At 44.7% G+C, this 27,381-nt stretch overlaps 1 protein-coding gene across 4 annotated transcripts in view; it reads right to left on the bottom strand.

Moving 5' to 3' along the window:
• TACC3 (transforming acidic coiled-coil containing protein 3) overlaps window positions 1-27,381 on the bottom strand; it is a 623,382-nt gene that overhangs the window by 398,460 nt on the left and 197,541 nt on the right. For all 4 annotated transcript variants that reach the window (XM_069632144.1, XM_069632146.1, XM_069632143.1 and 1 more), the window contains one exon: window positions 10,494-10,566. In XM_069632144.1, coding sequence (XP_069488245.1) covers window positions 10,494-10,566 — 73 coding nt within the window. The remainder of the gene's footprint in view (window positions 1-10,493; window positions 10,567-27,381) is intronic.

A 27,381-nucleotide genomic window follows, 5' to 3' on the forward strand; every position in this document is an offset into this window, starting at 1 on the left:
CCAGACTTTCAAACTCCCCGGAACTATATCTTACTGACTCTCCCAATGATATTTCCTCCCCAGACTCCGTTATCTCAGACAATTCTGAAATCCCTTCCTTCACCAAATCCACCACCCGTCCCCCTTTTAGCTTTCCTTCGCTACCTAACTCTACCTTGGAACCAGCACTCACTGCCATAAACACCTCGATTTTCACAATGATCAAGCTCTTTGAATTATTGGATTCACGTGTTTGCTCTCAAGCCGTAACCCTAATGAATACCATCAACAAAATTGATTGGCTTGCATTAAATCTGTTTCCATCTCTGAAACCCGACGGGAATGTAAATGTTCTCTGTACTCCTGTAATGAGTGACGTCATACCGGATGGCCCTGACCCTGAAAATGAGAACCAGTCTCTGGCCAAATCGGTCCAAATGTCTCCTCTTGATCCACCTGTACTCTGTGCCCGAGAATGTTATTCCTCCTGAATCAGATCCAAACCTCGGAACGGAGGATCCAATTTGTGCTGAACCTGAGCCAAACTCCACACCTCCGACTGAAAAAAGCCCTGTTTGAGATTTTCAATCGACCTTCTCAGAACAAAAGACGAAAATGAAATAGAAATAAGACTAACACTTCTCAAACCTCTAATAATGCAGCTGAACTTTCGCCTGAAAACCTCAAAGCAAAAAAAAGAATCAAAAAATCAAAACCTAACCAAAAAAAAAAAAAAAAAAATTAGCTCCATCTAAAACTAAAATGTTTGTAGCAAATATAACCTTGCCACCTCAACAAGATCCACCATCAGCTGTCCCCCATGCGGTCGATGCCGAAAACGTTATTCCGGAAATTCCCATCCCGGGTCCGGGCTTTCCCTCGTCTGATGTGCCGCCACTCAAAGGTAAGGTTGGTGTTCCTTCAATACCATGTACAAAGCCTGTATCATAAATAAGTGCAGCTGATGCTCCTCATATTGATTTGTCTAATGAAGATCTCATGAATTTATCAGTTTATTCGAACAATGACATCTCCATTGTAGAATCTGTACATCAAAGCCTGCACCAAAACCAAACCCGATCACCATCACGGAAGGCAACCTTTTGTGTCGTCCTACCTTGGAGCAAAAGAGAATAAATATGGTGAAAAGAGCCCGCTTCTCTAAAGACTCTCCTCAAAGATCTGCTGGTCAAATTGAAACGGCCAAATCTAGCCATGTAATACCACCTGAGAATTTAAATCCTGAACTGCCCCTTTTTTACCAGTTGATTAAGAGTCAACCCCTACTATCTCTAATGACGAAGAAATCAACCCTGAGGAAGTGTGGTTACCAAGAGCACTTTCAAATGAAACCTTGAGTCTCACCATGATTGACAGATTATATTCTGACCCTTTCCCAAGCAGGGTAACTTTATTAACAATCTTTCACTCAATTATGCAACTGAAACACATCAAATCATCAGACATCCTAGGTGTCTCTTACCCCATTCCAGCCCATCAGGACATTGTAGAAATCCAAATACCTTGGCTAATTGTGAAAAACTACGTATGGGACCAAAAAATTACTTTTGAAAAAGGTCTCTTGCTTGAACCCATGCCTGCTCCGATAACCAACTCGAACGGATATCAAATGCCTGAATCTAAAGAACAATCCCAAGCTCAGTCTGCCTCAAAACCCCTGTGCAGCAACTGTAATACAAACTCAAAAAACCCACCTCCACCACAACAATCAAAATGGACATGGCTTTCTGAAGCCAGATCCCTTGAAAACGAGAAATGCTAGCCACGCATGGTTCCACAACATCAATGCACTATGATTTCCTGGAACACCGGTGGCTTCTCACATTTACTTAACTCCAAATCACAGACATTAAATAAATATGATCTAGTCTTACTACAAGAGACGTGGATGACACTTGATACCCGTCTGGACTGACGATGAACTATTATCAATTACTGCATCTAAACCAGCTAAGGGCAGACCAGCCGCAGGACTTCTTTTAGCAGTAAGATTAGACTCCCAGTTATTGATCAACCCATGGAAGAGTCCAGATTCTGGATTACAGCCAGTTCTAATTACAACATTTAAGAAAGATCACCCATTCTTTCCTAAAATAGTAATTATGTTTACTGGAATACAGCCTCTATAATCTCAGACAAATTTGTTGTCAACATTGAGACAACACTCGATCAGACCCTTTTGGAGCCAGACATAGTCAACATAATTGCTGGTGATTTCAACATGAAGCTGCTAAATTCTACTGCCCATCAATCTAATTCGAGATCATTAGCCTGGTTAACATTAATGAAAGCTAGAAATTTCTCAATGATAAATGGCACCTTTCCTAAGGACGTACCTCCCAGACCAACTTGGACTAGAGGAAATTTCCAGTCAACTCTAAATTTTTTTTATTTCTAGTGGCTCAACTAAATCAATATCAAACTTCCAAATTATCCCAACCACAGCTAGTGATCATCTAGTAGAACTATCATGGAGACCCCACAGCAAACAAAACTTAGAGTACTATAAAGGCTTAGTCCAAACAAACAACGCAAACACACGCATTAGGTGGACCTCTTTTCGCATCAACTATTTGCAACAGCTGTTACACCAAAATCAGGACGCTGTTGACGAATTCTACTACAATGACTCAATTAAAATTATTATTCAATCAACAACACAGAGGAATTCAAGTTTTGTACATAAACACAAATGGAATCCGGACATAGCCGATCTCAAAAGAAAATTACGGCGCGATATAAGACTGCTACCTCTACTTAATAACCAAAACCTGATACAAAAGTTACAAAATAAATACAAGAACCAAATTAGGCAAATAAGAGCATTAATAAAACAGAATAATGCTGAAATAATGCTAAAGGCCCTGCTATCTAAGAAGTCGGGAAAAATATGGAAATTAATAAATAGAACAGAACCATCATCTCAGAAATCTATGATCTTAAATAGCATCGATCAATTGACATGGACTAAACACTACTAAAAACTTTTGATCAAACCAGACAATGACTCTGCTCCTATGAAATGCGCTAGCTTGGATGCCGAAGGTCTGGATTTCGACACGCTAGATATAATTATAATAATTAAGAAACTAAGTAACTCTCTAGCTCAAGGTCCTGATATGATAACTAATACAATCCTAAAGGAAAACCCGGAAGCCTGGGCAGAGGTCTTATACTTTATCTTTAAAAACATTCTAAAAGAAAATACATTTCCCCCATCATGGCAGGAAGCAATTATAATCCCAATCTTCAAATCAGGCGACAGATCAGACCCAATGAACTATCGGCCAATTGCCCTATTAGATGTACCAGGAAAAATCTTAGCAAGACTTGTGGTTAGAGTTTACAAAATGGCTCTATAAGCGGGATCTAATCTGGTTTTGTTCCAGGTATCGGCACTTCCTTAAATCTACTTATTATCTCTGCATTTAAAACAGAAGCAGTTCAAAAGAAACAGTAGACTTCAAACAAGCATTTGACTATCTCTCGGCCGTTATGGAAAAAACTTTTAGATGCTAAATGCCCTCCGTACATTTTAAATCTGATTTTACTTTTTTACTCTAACACGAGCATAAAAGTCAAACTTACAACAGATGGTCTTATGTCAAATCCAATAAGAACGCACGCTGGGGTGAAACAGGGCTGTCCATTCGCCTCAATCCTTTAAAATTTCTATATAAAACTAACCGAAGTGAAGTCATTCTCCCCCCGCATAGGATCATTGTCTATTCCTTATCTTCTTTATGCAGATGACATGGTTCTGTTTGATAAAACACCAATAGGCCTTCAGAGGAAACCAACTACCCTTTCTAATTATGCTGAAGCAAATAAACTTATCAACACCAAAAACCAACATTTTAGTTTTCCACTCAGCAAATACAACAAAAAGGAAAAAAAGATTTTGCGACTATATTTGGTCCATTATGAAATATCCTCTTGAGAAAATAAAATGATACAAATATCTAGGAGTTAATATCAACTCAGATGCAGCTGACAAACCGTACAAAGAAGAACTCTAACAAAATGAAAGTATTGGCAATTCAAGCAAAAGCCCTTCAAAGGAAGTTCGGTCATTTTTCTTTGATCCCAGCTCGTATGTTTTACCTCCAAAAAGCTGTTCCTACAGTTACCTATGGGAGTCAGACCAAAACCATGACCAAACAAGTAAATTGGGACCTCCTGGAAGGTATATTTTGGAAGGCAATTTTGCCGGTTCCCATTAGTTCTCCTATAGCCATCACTCGCTATGAACTAGGGGTGTCCTTTGTCCATGACTGTCTCGTGGTTAATGATATCACTATACCGAAAGGCGCTTCTCGCCAATGACTTGTCCAAAAATGCATTTCCAGCTGTTAAAGAAATGATTGAATCTGTAAATAATAATTCTCTAACATGGTCACAAACTCCTCTCTGATGCAGATATTTCCCTTAATGATCTTCTTGAATTCCTAGCCAAAGCTAAACTCAAACTGTTTAGATATGATTGGATTAACACAAGTGAAAAGTGTCAAGGTTATTCAGCTTTTAAAGCAGGACCGTTCATGGTCAAAGCACTGAATGACATTCCGAAATATAGATGCACATTTCCTGATAGATCTTATGCTGACTCCTTTCGACGCTTTAGACTTAATCTACTTTTAACAAGATTCAAACTTGCACAATACTCAAAAGAAATAATAACCTCTATCTGTAGATTTTGCAATATACCTAAATTTAACAAATCTTTATTTAATTTCGAAATGTCCTTCACTAATTGACCTAAGAATAAAACATTTTTAAAACATTTTTTAAGAACAGAGCATTGCTGACTAGAGATCAGCTATGGAATGAGGTATTTAACACAAAGGTCTCATTAATTATAGCCACTGTATACTTTCTTAATGAATTGAATCTTGAGAAAATTAGGTAATTACTCACATAAATGCAATCCATCTTGTGACCATAGCTAGATTGTCTCTATTCATGAAACTTAACGGTGGTTTTAAGACTGCTCTTATTCTTAATGACCTTGTTTTTAATGATGTTTTACTCTGTCGTTTTATTGTTCCAACTATTAGATTTACATAAATTGAATGCATGTTACAGATATGCGATATTGAAAAAGTTGACCTTTCAACTAAAACAATTTCAGTAAAAAATAAAAAAATAAATATTAAATTAACAGTCAGTTAGAGTAAGCCTTCTTCAGAAGGGGCAATATAATAGTAACACTCAAATACACTCCAAAATACACCCTCTTAATATTTCTAAATCAGTAAGTACCCTTTTGGGATGGCACACAGACAGTTCCTACATCCTCAGGTGACTTTAGTAACTAGGACACAGACATTAATATACCACGGTTTGCATTTAGAATCAGACTTAAGAGTAGTCAAAGAAAAAGATCATCAGAACAAGAGATCACACAAATATTCTGAAGCTGGCAAGTACTTTTGGTAACCCCCAATGCAAAGTTAATTAACCCCTTCTTGGAAGGAAAACCAAACACAATGTCAGAGGGAAGAAGAGCCATTCAGGGAGCCAGGCTAGGCCAAAGTCAATTGGGCAAAAGTCTAGGTGAGCTGAAGCACTTCTTGCAAGTAAAAGTCTTGCACGATGAAGTGGATGAAGTGGATGGAACGGATGGAGTGCCCGATCTCAAGCGCATTACTGATAACCGCCATATCACACTACCAACACGCTTACTCTCCCCTATACACCACCACTCACCACTCCACTAGAATACAGCAATATTATGTCACATTCGATATAGCTGTTCTCATACTAACACCAGCCACACACTCATCATCCTGATTAACCACAGGTAGCTAACCAAACACTGATAGCTTAAGCGTTCTCCTCAGGCCTAACACAGCCAGAAATCAGTCTGGATGTCAACCCTCCAGAATGAAAACATATACCGAACCCTCCAACCACCACACCTACCGCTAAGAATGCAGCTACCACGTAACTGCCACACCGGCTGCACACATCTGGTGCACCCACGCACCTTATGGCCCTCTTCTCCCTCAACTGACCTGAACTACGATTCCAGAGGGCGTTCAACCTACCAGCACTTTGAGATCATACCAATGATACATAAGGTGCTATATAAATGCAAAATACCATAACATAACAATGTTTTAGAAGTCTTTGTAGAAAAGAAGAAATCTAAGCAGGGCCAGAAGCTGGTTAGGCTTGTGAAGTAAAGAAGCTGTGAGCAACTCTACAGAGCAACAAAGACAAGGCTCATGCAGAGGACAAGTAAGGTTACAACAAAAACTGTACAGTACCTTTAGGTTGAAGAAAAGTGCAGCAGATGACTTCTGTTCCTGTGCAGCTCTGCAGATCCCGCTGTTCCTGGGCCTCAGTCGTGGGGACAAGAGGGAGGACTTCTGGGGACTCCTGCACTGCAATGAGACTGTCACCAACCACAACTGGCAATCTTGAAATGAGGGGCAATTCGGTGTTTCAGCTCCTCGTGTCTACCGCAAATAGCAACACTGCAGTTCACGGATGTCCTGATAGGCTTTCCTTGCATCTGGGGTCCAGCATTCTTGATGTGGCTCAGGCTCGGCGTGTCCTGCTTCCTGGGAGTCTGGAGGATCTTTCTGGAGCTCTTGGCCAGCTTAAAAACAAACAAATACAATCTGGTGTTCCTCTCCCTGGCTATTCGGTTCCAACGCAACTGCAGTGGAATTTCAACCAGCTCCGAGAGGATGTCCAGGTAGCTTACTTTGGAGTTGATTGGTCCCACTTACTCAAAGAGAAGTCATCTTTGCAGGGGCTTCTCTTTCAATGCAGCACAGCAGCAGGGCTTCACTGGGCAAACCATGGGTCCAGGAGTTGCAGCAGGGGCCCTCTTCACGATCTTCTGATTCCTTTGTCCAATGGTCGACTCTGCCTTCCAAGCCAAAAAGCCTCGCCTTTTATGCAGTTTTCTCCCATTCATTCCAGACTAGTTGTCAGTCACCTAGCAGGGTGGCTGTCCTTTGATGTTGATTGACATCAATGAGATTTGTGATGGCATCTTTGATGTCATGGGCGTTAGTCCTTACAGTGCACACTTGTGGCATGAGTTATGGTTGCTTAGCTTACCATAACTGGCACATTTCTGGGGTTTTTCGGTTTTACCTGTAACCATAACATCCCTGTAACAACATTTTTCCATAGAATTTCAAAAGTTTTTGCTAGTGCAACTTAACCATAACGTCCCTTTAACAATGTTTGTTAGTGAATATATACACACACATATATATACACATACATATATATTGCATTTTGCACTAGCACTTTATGATTACCAAACTTGTCTGTCTATCTAATGCTGCTAGAGTCATAAGTTTATAATCTAATGCACTTGCACTTTACATTGCAGCCTGCAACATGTCTTTATCTTAAAGGTCGCACATATTGACTGTCCTCAAACTGTCAGAGTGTTCATATTAGACAGCATTATCTTGTCCCAGCTGTGTTCTCCATTTATTATAATCGTATTGCCTTGGTGAGCTAGACATGCACTCGCAATATATATATATATATAGCTGCATATTTTTTCATAAACTTACATCGGAACGCATTTGCACTCTGTCACAGCTGTGGACTTAATTTTTTCTAATCTGTGCTAATTTTTGCTTTGAGTGAAATTTGTTGACATCTATCTCACTGCATGTCCTTTTATTATATTTCTTCATGTTTGGTGCTGAATTTTAATGTGCTACTGATTTTACTGCTATTTTTAACCTGTTCTTTTTATGGTTAATGCAGTCTTCTGCTACACTCTAAAATGGCCGCCATGTTATTGCGCCAAACTGTTAGCTTGTGCTGGTAGGCAACATGGAAGAAGGACCCATTGTTATTATCTACTCTCATTGTTTTCATGTCTCCCTAACGTGATCAAGCGCTCGGAGAAGCGTGTCGTTAAGGACACTGCCCTGGCGTTGCGTTCTGTTTGCTGTGTGTTCTTTGCCTACTATTTTTAACCATCTATTAAACTCGTTTTTCTGTTACTTGGATTCGAGTTTGCTACTTTGTTTACTGGGACCTGCAGACCTCATGCTTAGAGTGTTTTTTTTCCTTCCTCCATGTGTATATATATATATATATATATATATACATACACACACACATACACACATACATACATATACACATACACACACCCCTAAAATGCAGCAACTACCAACATTAAATTAGAAATTAAATCAAATTATAGAAGGAACAATAATGAAGGCAAGTAATTTTTTATTGTGTTACATATCCAGCACAGAGAGTGAGGTCAGTTAAGGTCAGTAAAAGCGCTGTTTACCCAACTAAAAGAGTTTCATAATTAAAAGGTTGAACCAGCATTGCCAAAGCCAGTAGGATCAAGAAGATGGGCCTTTGGGAAACCAGCAAAACCAGTGTGAAATCGCCAGCACCAGTCCTTATGAAAATCTTCAGAGAAAAGTTAAATAACCAGTCAGTTCTTGTAGAAAATACCAGAGCATTCCGGAGAGCACAGGCTGTAAGGCCGCAACAGCGGAGTTGAGGTCAACTGCCAATTGAGGAAAACCACTCTCCCAAAGCAAAGGAACAGTAAAAATGGCCTACGGCAAGTACAATCCAAGCCCCACAGTAACTTAAGAGTGAAGATGAAAATGTAGCTAGTCGCCTTCTAGATGCAACGCCTCCATCCCCAGATTCCTGCTCCTTGGCCTTAGTGACAGGAAGACTTGCGACAGACTTCTGCAACAGCACTCGGGTGAAGGGGTCAGCAGCAAATGACCCCACTCACTCCAGCAGCTCTTTGTGGTTTTGGTGCCTTTGTCTTAGCGCCAAGAAGGAACAAATATCGCTGGTTGGAGTGTCTTTGAATACTCGGTCTTGCACTCTTGTGAGTGGACTTTTGGCAAAGAATTCCTACCTCTGGAGGTCCACATGGATGCCTGCAAAGTTGCAGCCGGATTCGATCTTCGCAAGACTATGCACTCACAAATGGTCCAGGTACTCCGGGTATTGGTGTTCTGCAGCCCAGGAAAGTCGGAGGATGGCGCAAAAGGTAACAGGTATTGCAGCTAGTTGATCCCACCAGCCTAAGGGAAGAAGTCATCCTTGGCGGAGATTCCCTGTCGAGATGAAAACTGGGTCAGCACAGCTGCATGTCTTCACCAGTGATTCCGCAGCCATTGAAGGTGCTGCTGACGTCCCTCAGTCTTCTGCTTCATATTCCTTTTTCCAGTGGTCGAGTCTGCCTGTAATCCAAAAATCCTCACCTTATATGGTGGAATCCATTCATACACACTCCCATGGAGCTGTCAATCACATGGGGATTGGCTGTCCTGCAGAACAGCCAGCCACCCAATTAGAACTAGTTTCAGCCAAGCACACCTACAGGCAAAGGTCAGTGAAGTTTCGGGACCCTCCTTCACTTCCTGCATTCCCAAACACACTGGAGCCTGGGCGGGCTTAAGCCTGCCAAATACAAAACTCGCAAAGGACCAAAATCTACACGAATCAATAGAAATAGAGCCCAGAAGGAACTGAAACTAAAAATGCAGAAAAAAAGAAGACTGGGTACATTTGAGAAAATGGTCACCTACATGTGCTGCACTGCAGCTGAGAAATCGGCCTGCTAGTAACCTGCGCAAAAAAGTTGGTAGTAAAAATTGATCACTGCCACCAGCCATTTAAGTTTAGTCAGTAACAAAAAGTTACATGAGTAGACGGAGCAGGCATTACAATGCAGCACCCGACATAAGGTGGTGTGTGCTGGACTCTCAAAATTTAAGATAAAGGTTATTGTACTATTCTTGGGAACTGTAGTTCTCACAAAAGATTGTATTAAAACATAAAGCGATGTCCAACCGACTCCTCAGTGACACTGCACAGTGGGTGCTGGGTGACAAAGCAAAAAGCAGATGCCTGTATTAAACATATGGAGTTTCAGACTCCATAAAACAGTAAAAATGATATTCCCAGTCAGAGGAAAAAAATGAGTGAGTGGTAAAAGGTTACACTCACTCAGGAGATTAAAATAAAAATAAGTCTAGAGTCCAACAAAAGTGCTGGGGGTTGCTCAGGTTAAAGGGAATTAGCACAGAAAACTGAAAATTAGCCCCAACAAGGATACGAAAGTCAAAAGATGCCAATGTAAACAAAAAATGTTCAAAAACAATGCACCCATCTGGACCTTTTATAAGACTAAGTTGCTACTCTAGCGTACCATTTATCAAATATGGGGAGGAGGGCATTAAAGATACAAAATGTGCAGTATGCAGAACTCGAAGTCTCATTTTTCAAATACCTTATTGCTGAATAACAAACTAATGCAAGTTTGAGCTAACTCCCAAGTTCTCGGAATTGTTGCGACTAAAAAAGTTTTAAATCAAAACGAATACACAATGAAGGCCAACGCAAAAGATGGGATTAATAGGATGCAGCAAGTAGGATTAACATAATTAGTATTACAGTTTGTTGGTCCTGTTCTCCTTTCTAACATGAAAATTAAACAAGTAAAGAATACAAGAGATTACCTTAGGCTGGCCCTCAGCTTCCGCATGCATTACCACTTTTTGGAGGGATTCAGCAACCTTTTGATTACTTTTTCTAAAAAATAAATGAGTTAAAATATTAATTAATTTGTGTAGAACAAATAACCCTACAGAAATGTAAAACCGTATTAACAATTTGGGTATTCAAAAAGTTGATGAAAGGTCAACAGTTCATGTAGAAGAACATGTTCCAAGGCAGTTGCAAAACCAATAACTAGATAAAATAAAGAAGGGGGTCCCTGGCAGATGTGAAAAGGATATAATAAATGGAACTAAAACGGAAATCTAGTTCTTACCCAGTACATAACACAGAAAGACTAAAGTAATCCTTATAGTAGCCTACTGATTTCTAGTCCCTTCTATTTTCCATTTACTTATGGGTTACAGCCAAGTGGTGGGAAGAGTGAAAACGATTCTCATAGCAGTTAATTTTGTGCACACAGCTTTATCTGCGTAGATGCACAACCTGGAAAGTTCCCTCCATCCCCTTCCCTCCAACCAAAGAATAACAGGCGAGATTGTATGTCTGGGACACTGTAGCGGTTTGCAGAAGGGGGTTGGGAGTAGGAAACAGTCAATAATAGGAGTTGGTTAATAAAGATAATTTCATCCTACACCTAGATCAAAGTGTGATTAAACTGCCAAATATGAAAAAAGTAAGAAAATGTAAAAGGTTAGACATTGACTGGAAATATTGTTGCTCTAGGAAGCTTTGCCTAATGTAGACTTACTCCTGGAAAGGAGCAGGCAGAGTAAAGTTTGCAGGAGATCTGCATGCGTTCCAAGCTACAGATTAGGCGTGATCCCTGTAATGTTTTATTTGGATCTATGTGATCACTGTGACGGCCGAAAATGCTGACTTTTCTTTTTAACCCTTTACACCACATATGCGGGGGAGACCCCCACAGCCCCCTATATTAATATTATACTGTAAACCCCCCCATATATATACAGTGTAATGGAGGGGTTAAAAAGAAAAAAAAAGTCAGCATTTTCAGCCGTCGCAGTTCCCAGGTCGACATTTTTGTACGATTTAGTTTTATTTTTAGCCCTGCTGTTTAAAGATTTTTGGAAGATGTTCACCAAATGATATGAAGTCCATTTGAGTCAGGGTATAATGATAATCATTCATGCATGCATGCCACAGCGTAAAATCCTCCCAAAGGCGGTATAAATGCCCATCTGTGGTTGTGGCAGAGAACGGTTCTGTACAAAAGGCTCTGGCGAGTGTTAAATCTCTTCACTTTGCACAACCACTACCCAATAGTGTCATGGATCTACGAGCCAATATTTATTACCTTTGTGTGTATGATAACAAAAGTTGTCACCATCTTCCCTATACAGTTATATTACTAAACCAACAAACATTAACACTTGCAAAAACGGCCAATTTTTCAAAATTGTTTGACTAATATCCAATATTTAGGCCCATGGATATTTCAAAGCCTTAGGATGCAAGCATTTGAAAGCACACTACTCCTTACCAAGCAGTCCACCTATTTATTTTGCTTAAAAAAGACAGCATTAAACACAAAAAGAATTTCCTGAAGTGGCAATTTAAGGCGGCAAGAACTATAGTTCTGACCCATGAGAGGCTTGATTTCTCTTGCAAATCCCGTCATGTCTTGTGACATCATTTGAGACCACCAGACTGTGCTCCCCATCAGGCTTTTTCCAGTGACCAGGATCTCTGGCAGTTTCTGGAATCTGTGTGCCCAATCTGTTCAGGACAGTTGGTTATAATTATGACAGTTGGTTATAAAGGCATAAACCATCTCCATTCACACTCATCGGAAAAACACTGGTTTCTTTCCCAACCAATCCAGGCTAGTGGGCATTCCTATTTTACCTGTGTCAGCCTATATTGGCCTGTAGGTGTGGTTGTTCAAATCGCCAGTTTTTATCAGCTTATTAGTTTTGCAGAAGGTTTAAATTTCAAACTGTTCCCCATCATGGAAAGCCTTCCCAAAACCGAGCAGTCACTGTTAGGCAGCATCCTGTGCAGTGCCCTTAGGGACCACTACACACAATTAGACTACAAGTGGCAATACAAGTTCACCTTTGGTACAAGCCTGTACTACACTGTTAAAGTGGTAGCAGTAGCGGAGCAGCCAGACTTATCTTAAGAGCAAATGACCAGTAGTAGAGATTACACAAAGGACATACAGTGACTCAAGCAAACACTGACTCAAGGTTTTTGGTTTAAAAAGTAAAAGTACATTTATTTCTAGACCATCTGTTCGCAAAACACTTCACTTCTATTACTTTAAAATCACACGTAAAATACACTACACACAACCAATTCACTTTGTGCAGCACAATTAAAGGTAAGTACCTTTGGATTTGACAGACCGGTGTTGGGAAAGAGACATTACCGGGGGAACAGATGTGAACACTGACAGTAATGACAGTTCGGTCTTACTAAAAATATGCGTACCAGTGGGAAGAAATGTTACTGGAGTTAAACCACACTTAACACATGAATCAACACAAGAGAGTTGGGATAAAAATCATAGGTAATACTTTCGTCAAGGCAGCCAAGTCTAAATGTTAAAAGAGCGAAACAAAGCTCCGAGAGGCACAGACAAAAAGGGATAGGAGTTAACCCTTTCCAGTACTCCATGTAAGATGGGGTGTACTGGTCTGTAGTTTTAAAACGACTACGTAAAGGAAATGGCAACTTTACCTGTTTTCTGTATGTATGTATTTTGGTTTTGTATAGCGCCGGTAGCACGCGGGCATCAGGGCGCTTTGAGACAAAAACACAATGAAACAACACAAACGCAGCCTAGCCTATCCCATGTGTAACATGCGCCCTTAGCATCCTTACACGCTGTAAGAGAGGAAGTCCGGGAATTCCTACTGGAAGATAAGTGTCTTAAGACGTTTCCTAAAAGCCAAGTGATTTTCCTCCATTCTCAAGGTCTCAGGAAGTCTGTTCCACATTTGAGGAGCCAGAACCACAAAGGCTCTGCCCAGCCCTGATTTTCGTCTGTGTTTGGGAATGACCAGCAGTCCTGTACCCATTGATCTCAAACTTCTTTGTGGCGCGTATGGAACTATACAGTTCTTTAGATAACCTGGGGCCTTACCGTATATGCACTTATGAACGAGCATAAGAGATTTAAAGCTTGTCCTCTCGTCCATTTTTAGCCAATGCAGTGACCTTCTCTGGTCTGTAACATGGTCCCTTCTTTTCAAATTTTTGATCAGTCTGACCGCCTCATTCTGAATCTCTTGGCATCTCGCCAGATCTTTTGCGGTAGCACCAATCATCAGAGCATTCCCGTAGTCCAGCCTGGACAGAATGATGGCTCTGGTGGCCAGGTTTGTTTCATTCAGGAATGGTTAAACTGCTCTTATTAACTTGAGGTAGTAGGCTGAGTTTAAGAGGTAATTGGTCTGTGCTTCAGAATTAACCTCTGCATTGACCATCATTCCCAAAGTTTTGACCTGTGCCGAAACTTTTATAATGGCGTCCATTATCTTAAAAAACGTATATTCGCCTCCTAGATTGGATAGCTGGCGATTTGAGCCGAAAGTCATCAATTCAATTTTTGCGTTATTCAGGCACATCCAATTGGATTGCATTCATTCATCAATCATGCCATATATTTTCCCTATTGATGCACTATCTTCCTCATGGTTTCCACTCAACTCAACAATGAGCTGTGTATTCGTCTGCGTAGTTTGTAAAAAAACACCCCGGCCTTGACCAGGATGCTACACAGAGCCCGCATGTATATATTGAAGAGCATGGGGGACAAGCTTGCCCCCTGTGGAGCCCCGAAGAGTATGGGGCAGGAGTCTGAGAACGTATTACACCAGTGAATCCGCACCTGGCAGTCAGAGAAAAGAAATCAGTAGTTCTGCCCCAGAAAAATGGAGTCAGTGGGAAGTCCCGAAGACAACCCTGTGTCACTGCACTAGTGTAACACATAAAAGTGGGGTTCATGGAGTGGTGTACTCCAGAGCCCACGATCACACAAACAGTAGACATGCAAATAGCAAAACACATGCAAGAGAAAAAGGCTCACACTCTTACCAAGTGTATAAAGTAAACTCCAGAAATCCAGCAAAGCTGCTGGGGGACTCACTAGGTGAGGGAAATTAGCCATAGAATGAGAATTCTCCCTAATTGTCAGTGCAGTCCTTGATCAGTGGAAAAAGAGCGTGAGGTCCAACATTGAAATTGCTAAATATTTACTTAAGAACTTTCAGATTAGAATGTCACCATCGGATTCATAGGACGGACACTCCTGAATAAGCATTTCTTCAAGATAGTGAATTTTCCAGATACACGATTCACGATTTAGGGAAATTCACAGCTTCAGTCAAACAAATAAATTCCCGGACCTCAAGACCAACCATTTGACAGATTCTTCACAAGCAAAAATTGAGACTGTTGCTTTTTTTTTTTTAATTTTTTTTTTTTTACTCCAACCCAGTGCAGCAGAAGCTGCAAGGTGATTTTAATAAACCTCAAAACCCAGATCTGTGCAATACCTCAGAAACCAGACTATGCCCAGACAATACCATCAATGTTATTAGCACAGCCCATGACCTACCACTGAATTACTAGCATGCATCCCTGGGTGGCCATGTATTACAGTTCATCAGTGGGACCCCATTGCCACCAGGCTACTGTTAGTTAAGATGGTTTATTTTTTTTTTAAAACTCTTTATTGAAATCTGCAACATAACAATCAAAGAGTAAGAGAACATGCCCTCCACCCCCCCCTCCCTCGCCCCTCCGCAACTAGCTTAACCATCTTAGTTCACCCTCCACTCGGGCTGCAACTCAATGTTCATTGTAAATCCAACAGTTTCAAACGTTGCGGGCACCACATCACCCTAAAATCGTCCTTAAGCACATTCAGAACATCACCCCAGTCCACCGCAAAGGACTGAACCTTGTCATTCATGGCATAGGATGCCCACTCCAGGGCTATGATTTCCCAAATCTTCCGGAGCCAGTCTTGGCATCTAGGGACCTCCGGGCCTTTCCATCTTTGCGCAATAAACATCGCTTCCAAGGTCAAGATTGCTTTTGCCTTCTCCCTCCCTCTGGTTTCCCCTGCCCCCGTGGCGCTCCGTATGCCCAAGAGGATCTGGACTGGAGTTCCCACCTCCTCCCGACCAAAGGCTTGTCCCTGTGCCTCCCGTATTTCTTCCCAAAAAACATGAATCTTCGGGCACTTCCACCAAATATGCTCCGTCTTGCCTGCCATCCTGCATCCCCTCCAGCACACACCCGATACCGTGGAGTATATCCTATGTAGCCAGTCAGGGGTGTAATGCCACCCAAATAAAAACTTGTACCATGCCTCTTGTAAGTGGGAAGCTTTGGCCAATTTGGGTATTCTCCACAATCCTTCGCATTCCACCCTACCTATTTCTCATCCGAGGACACGTTCCCATTCCCGCATATAAGCCCAAAGAGTTCCAGCATTTGCTGCATGCAATATTTTGTAAATGTTGGAGATAAGCCCTTTCGTGCCATCATTAGTGAGGAGGAGTTTCTCAAATTGAGTTGGATCTCGAGACGCCGCTAATCTGACCTCTGCGTGTAATATCCAGTGACGTATCTGCGCATATCGGAACCTGTCGCCCTCTTGTATAGCAAATTCCCTCTTACAATCGTTAAAGGATAACACTTCCCCACCCCGGAACATGTCACAATTTCCTACAGCCTCCTTCCCACCATTTTGCAAATACCCCTCTCTCAAAACCCGGGCTGAAATCCCCATTTCCAAAAATGGGGGTGAAAGGGGTTGGGAAAGTAGTGATTCCCCTAGGACCGGACAGCCTGTCCCATGTATCAGCCATCAGTTTAGTAATAGTACTCTGGTAGAGATGCCTGGGTCTATGCGCCTTAGGGAGCCACAATACTTCAGCTAGGTTCCGGTGCACCACAGCCCTGCCCATCCTCACCCATAATTTATATTGCGTTCCTTCATCCCCTTTCAGCCACTCCCTTATGATGCGCAATTGCGCTGCTTCATAATATTGCTGAAAATCCAGCAATGCCAGGCCCCCCTCACCCTTAGATGCCATCAGAAGTCTAGCCCCCAGCCTGGCTCTTTTCCCCTCCCAAATGAAATCTCTCGTCAGCTTTCCGAATTCCTTGAAAAAACTAGCCGGGACCGGTTGAGGGATCGCCTGAAATAGATACAATAAGCGTGGGAGCATGGCCATCTTAACCGCAGATATCCGCCCCATCCATGACACACTAAGATTCCTCCATCGCAGAAAGTCCCTCTTAATTGCCTTAAGGAGCGGAGGGAAGTTCGCTGCGGTACCACCCCCCCTAAAGTCGCAGTGATTTTCACCCACAGATATCGAATCCCTCCCGGGCTCCACTGAAAGGAAGCATTCTCTCCTAGGCTCACTCGATCAGCTGCCCTTACCGTTAAGTTCAGAATTTCTGACTTATTAGTATTAATTTTTAATCCCGAGGCTTCCCTAAAGGTTTCCAGAAAAGTCACGCTCGCCAGAAGTGAATCCCTTGGTGCCGACAGCATAAGCAGCATGTCATCTGCAAAAGCCGCAACTTTCTGTTGCTCCTCCCCACAAAGAATGCCCCGGATCTCCGAGGAGTCCCTGATTGCTTGCAATAAATGCTCTAGATAGATCGCATAAAGTATTGGGGAGAGCGGGTATCCCTGTTTTGTTCCCCGCTGAAAATGGATTAACCTAGAGGCTGCCCCGTTCACCATCACTCTGATCGTAGGGGCTTGATAATTGGCCATAACCATTGTCAAACTCCCCACCAAATCCCATTTTTTCCATTACCCGAAACAGAAATGTCCACTCAACATGGTCAAAAGCCTTCTCCGCGTCCAAAGCCACTAAAACCGCGGGAGCGTTTGTTTTCTGGACTTTTTCAATTATATGGGCAACTCGCTTGATGTTTTCACCAGTTTGCCTACCCTAATGAACCCGTCCTGATCGGGGTGTATTAGGCATGGGAGAATGGAATCAAGCCTATTCGCCAGAATCTTAGTGTAAACCTTAGCATCGATGTTAATCAAGGCAATGTGTCGGTAAGACGTTCTCTCCTCAGCGTTTTTGTTTAGTAGGAGGATGAGGGTGACCTTAGCCTCTTCCATGGACCGGGCAACCCTGCCAAATCGGCAGGATGAGTTGTATAAAGAAGCCAATTGCGACGCCAGCTGTGAAATGAATAGCTTGTAAAAGACCGCACGATAGCCGTCCGGACCAGGGGCTTTATGTGCTGGAAGGCCTCTTATTACCCTCTCCCCCCCCTTACCACCTCCTCCGAAATTTCCCGATTCAGGGCATCCCTCGTTTCTGATTTCCCCCAAATGCACCCTTCGCAAAAACTGCTCTTGCAGGTCATTATCAGGGTGCTGCAAAGCGTACACGGATCCAAAGTACTCCACTAAAGTCTCCTGTAAGTCCTCCTGCCTTGTGACCCTGGGCCCCTGAGCTTGTCTTCAATTCTATAATCTCATTTCTCGCCTTTTTGCCCCGTAGAAGATGCGCCAAGAGAGCGTCAGCTTTATTGGCCTTAACATAGTACCTTTGACTAACGGCTAATAGGGCTCCCTCTGCCTTTTTTGTACACAGGCGATACAGCTGCCCCAGTGCCTTCCGGTACTCTCGCATTGCTTTTCGAGAGGGGGTGTCACCCGCCGCCTGTCTAGCCGCCTCTACCTCCGCTTCCAACTGGGCTTCCAAAGCCTGTACCTGCTTCACCCGGTGGGCTGATAAGGCAATAAGTTCCCCCCTGAGAGTGGCCTTGAACGTATCCCACCTTATACCCTCGTCAGTGTCCTCTTTTCTGTTACTCTCGAAAAACACCTTGATTTTCTCTTCGACCCTCTCCCGCACTTCAGGGTCTCTCTCAATATGGCTTCTGGTAATTTCCAGCCTCATAAACCTTTTACCCTCCGACCCAGCCCCATCACCATGGAGACCGTTTTATGATCCGCTATCCCAATCGGCCCGGTGAAGACCTCCCGGATACTCCCCAACAAGCTTACCGACACCCATACGTAATCAATCCTGGAATGTGACCCGTGAACACCAGACAGGAAAGTGTGACCCTCCTCCTCCCTTTTCAATTCCCTCCAAACATCTCGTAACCCCATCCTGCCAATCCTTTCCTTCAGCTCTGCTGACATTACTGCCCCTCCCCCTCCTCCTTGCCTCCCAGTTCTATCCCTCTCCCCGTCCCAAGAGATGTTAAGGTCCCCCATTAAAACTATCTGACCCCAACTTTTCTCCTCCAACACTTTTAGGAATCGTTGTAGAAATAGCTCTTGACCGGAGTTGGGAGCGTACACTACGGCCAAAGTATATGGGGCCTCCTGGAATTTCCCCCTGACCACTAAATATCTCCCTTCCTTATCTCCAATCACATCACAGACCCTGAAATCCACCGTGTTTCTGATAGCTAAAGCCACCCCCTTCGTTTTATTTTGACCGGAGGCATGGAGAATCTGATCGAAGCCGTGCAATTTTAATCTATCTTGGTCTATACGCTTCAGGTGCGTCTCCTGGATCCCCATAAAGTCCAGCTTTTCCTGCCGTGTAAAATGCTCTAACTTTTTCCTTTTAAAGGGGGTGCTCAACCCCCTCATGTGTTAACCACTTGAAAGTTACCCATCCGAGGCAGTTACCGCTACCTGGGGGTGCATCCCTGCCCGTCGCTCCATCCGACTGCTAGTTACCAACCCCCAACTTCTCCCCCTTCCTCTCTCCCTCCCCCACCCCCCCCCGAAGGATAACACATTCCCGCTCTCTCCCCATTCCCAATATGGGCATCAACGCCCTTTCAGCTTCCAACATGTTTGCTCCCCCAGTAACCCGCCAGCTTACATCCTCCTTTTTGAGGCCCACCACCTCTGACATTCCCAGTACAAATTAGGGCTTTGACTTATTCTCGCAGATCGTTGGGCCCGGCTTCCCGTTGTTCTGCGGTTCACCATGTCTTGATCCTCTTCGCCGTTTATCGCCAACTGTTGTCCATTCCCATGGTCGGGGCCTAGGGCGGCCATGCCCACTTTTCTGGCTTGTGGTAGCAGGGGCTTCCTCTATGTCTAAACCCAAGAGCTCTGCCCCCTCCTGCAGGGAGGTAACCCGCCGCTGGGCTCCCTCCCTCCCATTCGGAAGTCAAGCCAAACGGAAATCGAATTGCCTTTTCATTGCGGACCTTCAGCAGTGGGCCCATATGCTTCCGTTTCACGAGTGTAATGCTCGGCAAATCCTGGAAAAGAGCAATCTGTTGGCCCTCATACATTATGGGTTCTTTTGGTCTTGCTGCCCTAAGAACCGCCTCCTTCTGGGCGTATCTGGCAAACGCTGCCAACACATCTCTCGGCCTCGCTGACTGGCCCTTGATCAATCGCCCGGTTCTATGCACACGATCTAGCTCCACTGCCTCCGGGTTATCCTCCCCCAGAATATCAGCGAAGATGCCCTGAAGCACCGCCTTCAAAGTCTTGGCTGGTACTGATTCCGGCAGCGATTTCACTCTTAATATTGATCCTGCGGGACATATTCTCCAAGTCCTCCATCTGAATCTCAAGATTTCTTGTGGCTACATCCAGCCTTTCTATAGCCTCACTGTTAGCTGAAGTATCGTTGCCCACCTCCTGCAGGCCTTCCTCCAACACATCCGTCCTCTCCCCCAGCTGACGCAACTCTTGCTTCTTCTCCCTAATGGCTTAATTCAGGTCGTTGCGCATCAGCTGTAATTGTTCCTGAAAGGTCTTCGCCAGATCCGCCTGTAGGGTATGCAGCTCCCCCAAGAGTTCCTGTCTGGGCAAGGGTGCCAGATTCTCCACTTCCCCTTGAATGGTGTCCTCTCCTGTCTTCCCTCGGACGGCCCCGGAGCCCTCCCTCAGAGCCTGAGCCGGCCGAAGAATGGGGATCCCTCCCCCCTCTTCCCTTAAGTTTCGTGGACATACTGCTTACTTCTCCTCTGCGGGAAGGCTCCCAGTCCGCTCGCCTTGCCCCAGCTCTCCTCTGCACCCGGCGAGAACAGGCAAGATGCAGGCGTTATTCACTTTTGAGGGTCTGGGGTGTGCCTCCCCCTGGCAAATCCCGCAGTCACTCCGACTGAGCCCCTGTATGCTACTTCTCCAAAGACTCACTGTGCGGAGTCAGTACGGCTCCTGCCAGCACCTGGGGGGGAGAGCCCCCACAATGGTCAGGGGTGCCCGTGTGGCTTCGCTGAACCCGCGGGCCGGCCCGCTCCACTTTCCTCCTTGAGCCCCTCCGCTCCAGAAGGGCCTCCAGCAGCTTAAACTGTAGCCACCAGCTTCACGAACAAGGTCTTGGGACCCTCTGGTGCAGGGGAGTGTGTGCGAGACAGTCCCGTAGCTGAAAAGTACCACTGGGTGTACCACGCTGCGCTCAGGGGACACCCACCTTCTCCCCTGCCCGCGTACCTTCACACACGGCAGGCAGGGTGTCGCTCGATGCAGCATGCAGACAAGAGCCTGCCGGGACCAGCTTCTCTCCTCAGCTCATCCGACAGTTCGGGCCCTGTTACAGCCCCAGCGCCCCCCAAACACTGCTAGGTCTTCAACCCCACCCGGGGGGCCAGCCGCCACTGTGCTCCTTGGCGCACGGGAGGGGGGCACCAGCGGTGCACGGCGCAATCAAATCTGAGTCCGCCGATGCCTCTGCCAGCCCCGCCGATCACCCGTTGGCTCAGCGCTGAGCCGGCCCCGGAGCCTCGCTCATCAGGGCTCCCCGCAGGTAGCCGGCCCACCAATCACCGCTGCACCAATGGCCCCCCTTCCGCGGGGAGCCTCAGCGGCCGGCAGATACTTCCTTGGGGAGATTGCAGTGCCAGAGCTCGCTGTCATTTTCGGGCGCGCAACCCCCTCCTCCACTCGCTCCGGGAACGATGGCCGCCGTCGCACCACAGAGGCCCCTCAGACCCAGGGCGCTTCCGACGACGTATGCCCCAGAATGGTTTTCAACACTGGCCGGGATATTTTTTCGCTCAAATCCTCCTCCAGTATCCCTGCGGGGGAACACGCAGTGCTCACAGCGGGTCCGCAACTGGGGTGGTGGGCACCTTTCGTCAGCCAGGTCCGGAGAGCGCCGTCGGCATGTCTACACTGTGCTGGCGGCCATCTCGGAATTGTTAAGATTTTAATATGCGTGATAAATCTTCCTGATGTGTCAACCCTCAAACCTTTTGCTTGGAGTTGGGGATGTTCTCTAGGTGAGTGAATCTTTTTACCCTCTCACCTAGTATTTTAGTTTAGTTTAGTTTAGTTTATTATTTATAATGCGCCGAAAAGCCCAAGGGTAACAAGGCGCAGCAGATACAAGAATTTGCAAGACTTAGTTACAGACAGTAATATATGTACAGGTATGAATACAGTAATAATATCAATCAGCGGTAAATATAACATATGTACAGTTAGCAGTTGTGTATCCAGGATGTGGGCCAGGAGGTTCTAGATGATGGCTGTCTTCAGCCAGGATTTGAACTTTGAGCGAAAGTTTTGGTAGGGTAGGTCCATTCTAAGAGTGGGTGGTAGGGAGTTCCAAAGCTTGGCTGCTTTCACTGGGAAGCTATTCCCACCTATAGTTGCACGTTTGTAAGAAGGGACGGATAGGCAGTCTCTTTAAGCTAACCTCGTCGGTCTTATGGATGTTAGTCTGTGAAATCTGTTAATCAGATAGGTAGGGGCTGCATTATTAATGGACTTATGGGTGAGTGAGGCAGTTTTCAAGGAGATTTTATCTATAATGGGGGTCCAGTTTTGTTGTTTGCTATATGTAGTGATGTGGTCTCTTCTTGAGATGCCCAGGGCCGCTCTAAGTGCGTTATTCTGGAGAGTTTGTAATTTGCCAGTGACGGCTTTGGATGACCCAAGGTAGAGGGCGTTGCAATAGTCCAAGCGGGAGAGTATAAGGGCTCTGGCCAGGGTCAGACAACTGGCCTCGGATAAAAAAGGTTTAGCTGTCCGGATCAATTTACAAGTATAGGACGTGGAGGAGGCTAGTGAGTTCACTTGTCTGTTAAAATTGAAGTTAGAGTCCAAGTAAAAGCCCAGTGTTTTGACTTCATGTCCAACCCTGATAGTATTACCATCAATTATAAATGATGAGTATGCCGGGCTCAGGTTCTTTAGGCTAGTTTTAGTACCCAGTGTGATGAGTTCCGTTTTATCATCATTCAGGCATAGACCGCGAGTGGCCATCCATGCCTGGATGATGATGTAGACCCTATTCACCAAGGCCAAATCCTTTGCATAATCTCCAGAAAGCGGAAGGAGGATCTGGGTATCATCTGCATAGTTAGTGTAGGTGATACCGAGATGATCCAGATCATCGAAAAGGGGCTTGGTAAATATGTTGTACAGTGTCGGGGAGACACAGGAACCCTGAGGCACACCGCAGGTGATGGGTATAGGGTCTGCCGCGTCTGTCGGCGAGAAGACCCTCATAGTTCTGCCATCAAGGAAGGATCTGATCCAAGTAATAGCCTCTGGGGAAAAATGGGCAGCCGAGTGGAGATGGGAACAGAGGACAGCGTGGTCGACCAGGTCGAATGCTGCGGAAAGGTCAAGGAGGAGGAGTAAAGCTGCTTGACCATTGTCTTTGAGCAGATCAATCTGTGTTTTAAGGTCGATGAGAGCTGTTTCGGTCCCATGTTGGGGTCGGAAGCCCGATTGTCTGGCTCCTAGCAAGTGGTGATCCTCCAGGTGCTTCTGTATTTGTACATAGGCGACCTTATCCAGAATTTTCAGAAGGAATGGTACTGTTGTTATAGGCCTATAGTTAGTTGGTATTGCTGGGTCGAGGGTGTTTTTTTTTAGTAGGGGCAGTACCCAGGATTGTTTTAGATTAGTTGGGATGGAACCGGTGGAGAAGGAAGCATTGATTAATTTAGTGATAAAAGGGGAAAGGTCACGGGCAGCGTCTTTTATGAGCTGTGCTGGGCATAAGTCTCCTTGGCAGTTAGATGGCTTTAATGACATGATGATTTTTTCCACTTCAAGTATGGTCACTTTAGTGAAGTTAAATCGTAAATGTTCAGTTGTGGACCGTTTCTCAGGTTTAGGCAGGGCAAGATTGTTCAAGGAGGCTTTTTTACAAGATATTTTCTTTTGTAGCGTGGCGATTTTGTTAGCTAGGGCAAGTTGGATGTTGGTACACCAGTTCTTGTCTTTTATACAGGTGTCTATGGGTGCTATGGGGGTTTCTACTTCTTTTAGAATTGAGAATAGTTCCTTTGTATTTGAACTGGCTTGGGAGATGCGAGAGTCAAAGGAGGTACGTTTAGCAAGGAAGATTTCTTTTTTGTACAGGGCCGCTAATTTGGTAAATTTAAGTTTGTTGGCTGCTGATGGGTCTTTTTTCCAGATAGATTCGCAGTGTCTTTTTTGTTGTCTTAAGTTTTTGAGGAGAGGTGTGTACCAGTTGTTAAGGTGGGTTTTGGACTTGCTTGGCCTGAGTTTGAGAGGGGCAATTAAGTCCAGGGAGGAAGACATGATTTTGTTGTATTCCTCAACCAAGGTTTCAGGATCCAAGTTGTCATGCAGTGAGTTCAGTGTAGGAAGTAGGTTGGGGATAAGTCTCTCCACTGTGATACTCTTTTTGTTTCTGGTAAGAGTAGGGGGTGCCCTACACGGTAATATGAGTGGAGGTCTAGTAGTGGACAATACAAATGATACCAGGTGGTGGTCAGTCCAGGCTAAGGGTGAGATGTCAGTAACGCTGGCTAGGCAATTATAGTCAGCTATCCAGTCTAGTATTCTGCCTTTGTCATGGGTTGGTTTTAGGCTTCTTTGAGTAAATCCTAGTTCGGTGAGGGTGTTCAATGTGGTGATGGCGGCTTGGTCTTCAGGGTCATTAAAGCCCATATTGAAGTCACTGAGGGTGAGCATTTGAGTGGCGTTTTTTAAGTTGGTGGATAGGATGGTGTTAAGATCCTCATCGAAGGTGCCTAGAGGACCTGGGGGGCGATAGATCAAATGGACATTGAGGGTTTGAGTATTTGTGATGGGGATTTTAGCTGAGAGTAGTTCGCAAGATGGGGCATTAGTGGGGGTAGCTAATCTTATTGGAAGGCTACATTTGTGAATGATGGCGACACCGCCTCCTCTGGAATTGGGTCGGTCTTGTCTCAAGATGGTGTAATTTTCTGGGATAGCTAGCATCAACATAGGTCCTGCTGCCGGGTGGAGCCAGGTCTCTGTGATGGCGAGGAGATCCAGATCTTCATTGATCAGTAGGTCTGCGATTTCAGTTGCGTGGGCTACTAGTGATCTGGCGTTAATTAGAGCTCCCTTAATTTGGGGGCTTACTATAGGTGCAGTAGGGGCTGACAGTTTGAGGGGGTTTAGTGTTTTTCTGGATGATGGGCGAGTTAAGGTCTTTAGTGGGATGGCTCAGATATTTTGGGTCTGTAGTTGTCAAGGCTAGTGAGGGTGGATTTAGATCTTTTATTAGTAGGCATGGAGCGGGCAAGAGGCTCGTGAATTTTGGCGAGTCTAGCTCTGAGTTTTATGTTCCTGACTACAGTGGGGCACGGGAGACTGAACATAGATACTGGAGGAGCCTCAGTTGTTGTGGGCATTAACTTGCTTGAAGTCGTGTACATGGTGGTGGGGGGTTGGGGTGGCATGTTGGATAGAGTAAAGGTAATTAAGAGGAATATGGGGCTGGCAAGGTAGTTGCTAGGCAGGGGAGGCATACTGGTTAGTAGCAGGAGTGCGTGAGGGGGACCTTAGGCACAACACAGTATTGAATGTCTGAGAGCGACCTTAGGCACAATACAGTTTAAATGGTCTGAAAGCGACCTTAAATGCTCAACATGATTCACATGGTCTGAAGGGGACCTTAAGGCACAACACAATTTAAATGGTCAGAAAGCGTCCTTAATGCACAACGTGATTCAAATGGTCTGAAAGCGACCTTAAAAGCACAACACGGTTTTAAAATGGTCTGAAAGCGATTTTAAGGTACAACACACTATTGAATGTTTGACAGTGATCTTAAGGCGCAGCATGGTTCTGGAATGGTCAGAGAGCGACCCTACGGGCACGACATGCTGGTAAACACAAGGCTGTATCTAGGATTGGCCAGCCAGGCAGGCTGTAGAGTGATGATGAGTTAGTGCAGGGGACGTCACAGTAGCTTGCTAGTGCAGTAAACTGTATTACAGAGTTACCTTGGTGGTCAGGTGTGGGAGAGGCAGGGGTTCTGGCAGACGGCAGAGTAGGCAGGTAACAGGCATGGAAGAGGGAGATGGCCTAGGTAGCTATGGGCCTAGGGTGAAGTGGGCCAGCTTATAGGGCACAATACAATTCTAGACTGGTCTGTGGGCGACCATGGAACACAGTATATTTGTGGTTTACCGTGAGGTACAGCACCAGGCATAGCATGGATCATAACAATGAAAAAGTACAACATAGGACAATGGGTGTCTAAGCCAGGGCAAGGGGCATAGCACGTGACAGGGAGCACTACTGTAGCTAGTTATAGCATAGCAGTTTGACAATAACAGTACTCACGTGGAGTAAGGTCCAGTATATGATCACTCATCCGTGTTCAGTGTCTTAAAAGGTTTTTACCTTAATGCAGAGTTTGCGTGGGGAATCAGGGGTCCATCAGTAGCGGTAGCTCCCCGGAGCGAACAGGGGCAAACAGGGCAGACGGCCTTATGTTGGCCTTGGGTGGCCGCCGGCTTCCGCCTGCCGGCGGATGTGTGGCCTTAAAGGCAGCCTACACACCGTTGCTAGGCAGCGTGTGATGCCAAGCGTCGCTTTCGGGCCGCATCGCGCCCGACATTTTGTTTTTCTTTTTTTCTTTTTTTTTAAAAAGTAATGTCGGCGCGGTTTCTCGGGGGTGCAGGAGGCAGTAGGGGCTTCTGTGCTGGGGTGCCCAGTGGGAGCAGATAGCCAAAAGCAGGGGGGGTGCCTCTGCGGATCCTGTGATCCGGGTTTAATGGGTTCTTAGGCCAGATTGTATGCAGTACCCTTTGGGTGTCCTACAACAACCCTGACCTCCTGGCAATAGGATCCCAAACTTTGGTATAAGTCTGTACTACACAAGATGGTAGCGTGTTGAGAAGCCAGGCTCATCTCAAGAGGGATCAATGTGAGCAGTAGGAGAGTTACACAGAGATTCACAGTGACAAGTATTCAAATAAACTCTTACGCACAGTTTCATGATTAAAAAATTGTTAATTAAACAGTCAGTTTGAGTAAGCCTTCTTCAGAAGGGGCAATATAATAATAACACAAATACACTCCAAAATACACTTAGTTTCTCTAAATCAGCAAGTACCCATTTGGGATGGCACACAGACACTTCCTACACCCTCAGGTGACTTAAATAGCTAGGCAACTGTGGACATTAATATATCACTGTTGCATTTAGAGCAATACTTAGGAGTATATCAAAGAAAAAGATTATTAGAACAAAACAAGAGATCTCACAAATATTCTGAAGCAGGTAAGTACTTTTGGTAACCACCAATGCCAGGTAAGTTAACCCCTGGAAGGAATGCAAAAACACTGTCAGATGGAAGAACAGTAATTCAGGGAGCCATGCCAATGGCAATTGGGCAAAAGTCTAGGTGGGCTGAAACAACAGGTAGGTAAAAGTCTTACACAATGTTTTAGAAGTCCTTGTAGAAAAGAAGAAATAAACGCAGGGCCACAAGCCGATTAGGCTTGTGAGGTAAAGAAGCTTTAAGCAACTCTACAGAAGCAACCAAGACACGTCTTTACTGAGTGAGGTTAAACAAGTAGTAAGTTCTTAGAATTTACAGTACCTTTGGTTAGAAGAAAAACATTTCCAGCTGGCTTCTGTTCCTGTGCAGCTCCTGTGTTCCTGGGCCTCAGTAGTGGGGACAAGATGGAGG

Source organism: Ambystoma mexicanum, chromosome 6q, assembly GCF_040938575.1.
Source record: "Ambystoma mexicanum isolate Mex_15411 chromosome 6q, UKY_AmexF1_1, whole genome shotgun sequence".
NCBI classification, from domain to species: Eukaryota; Metazoa; Chordata; class Amphibia; order Caudata; family Ambystomatidae; genus Ambystoma; species Ambystoma mexicanum.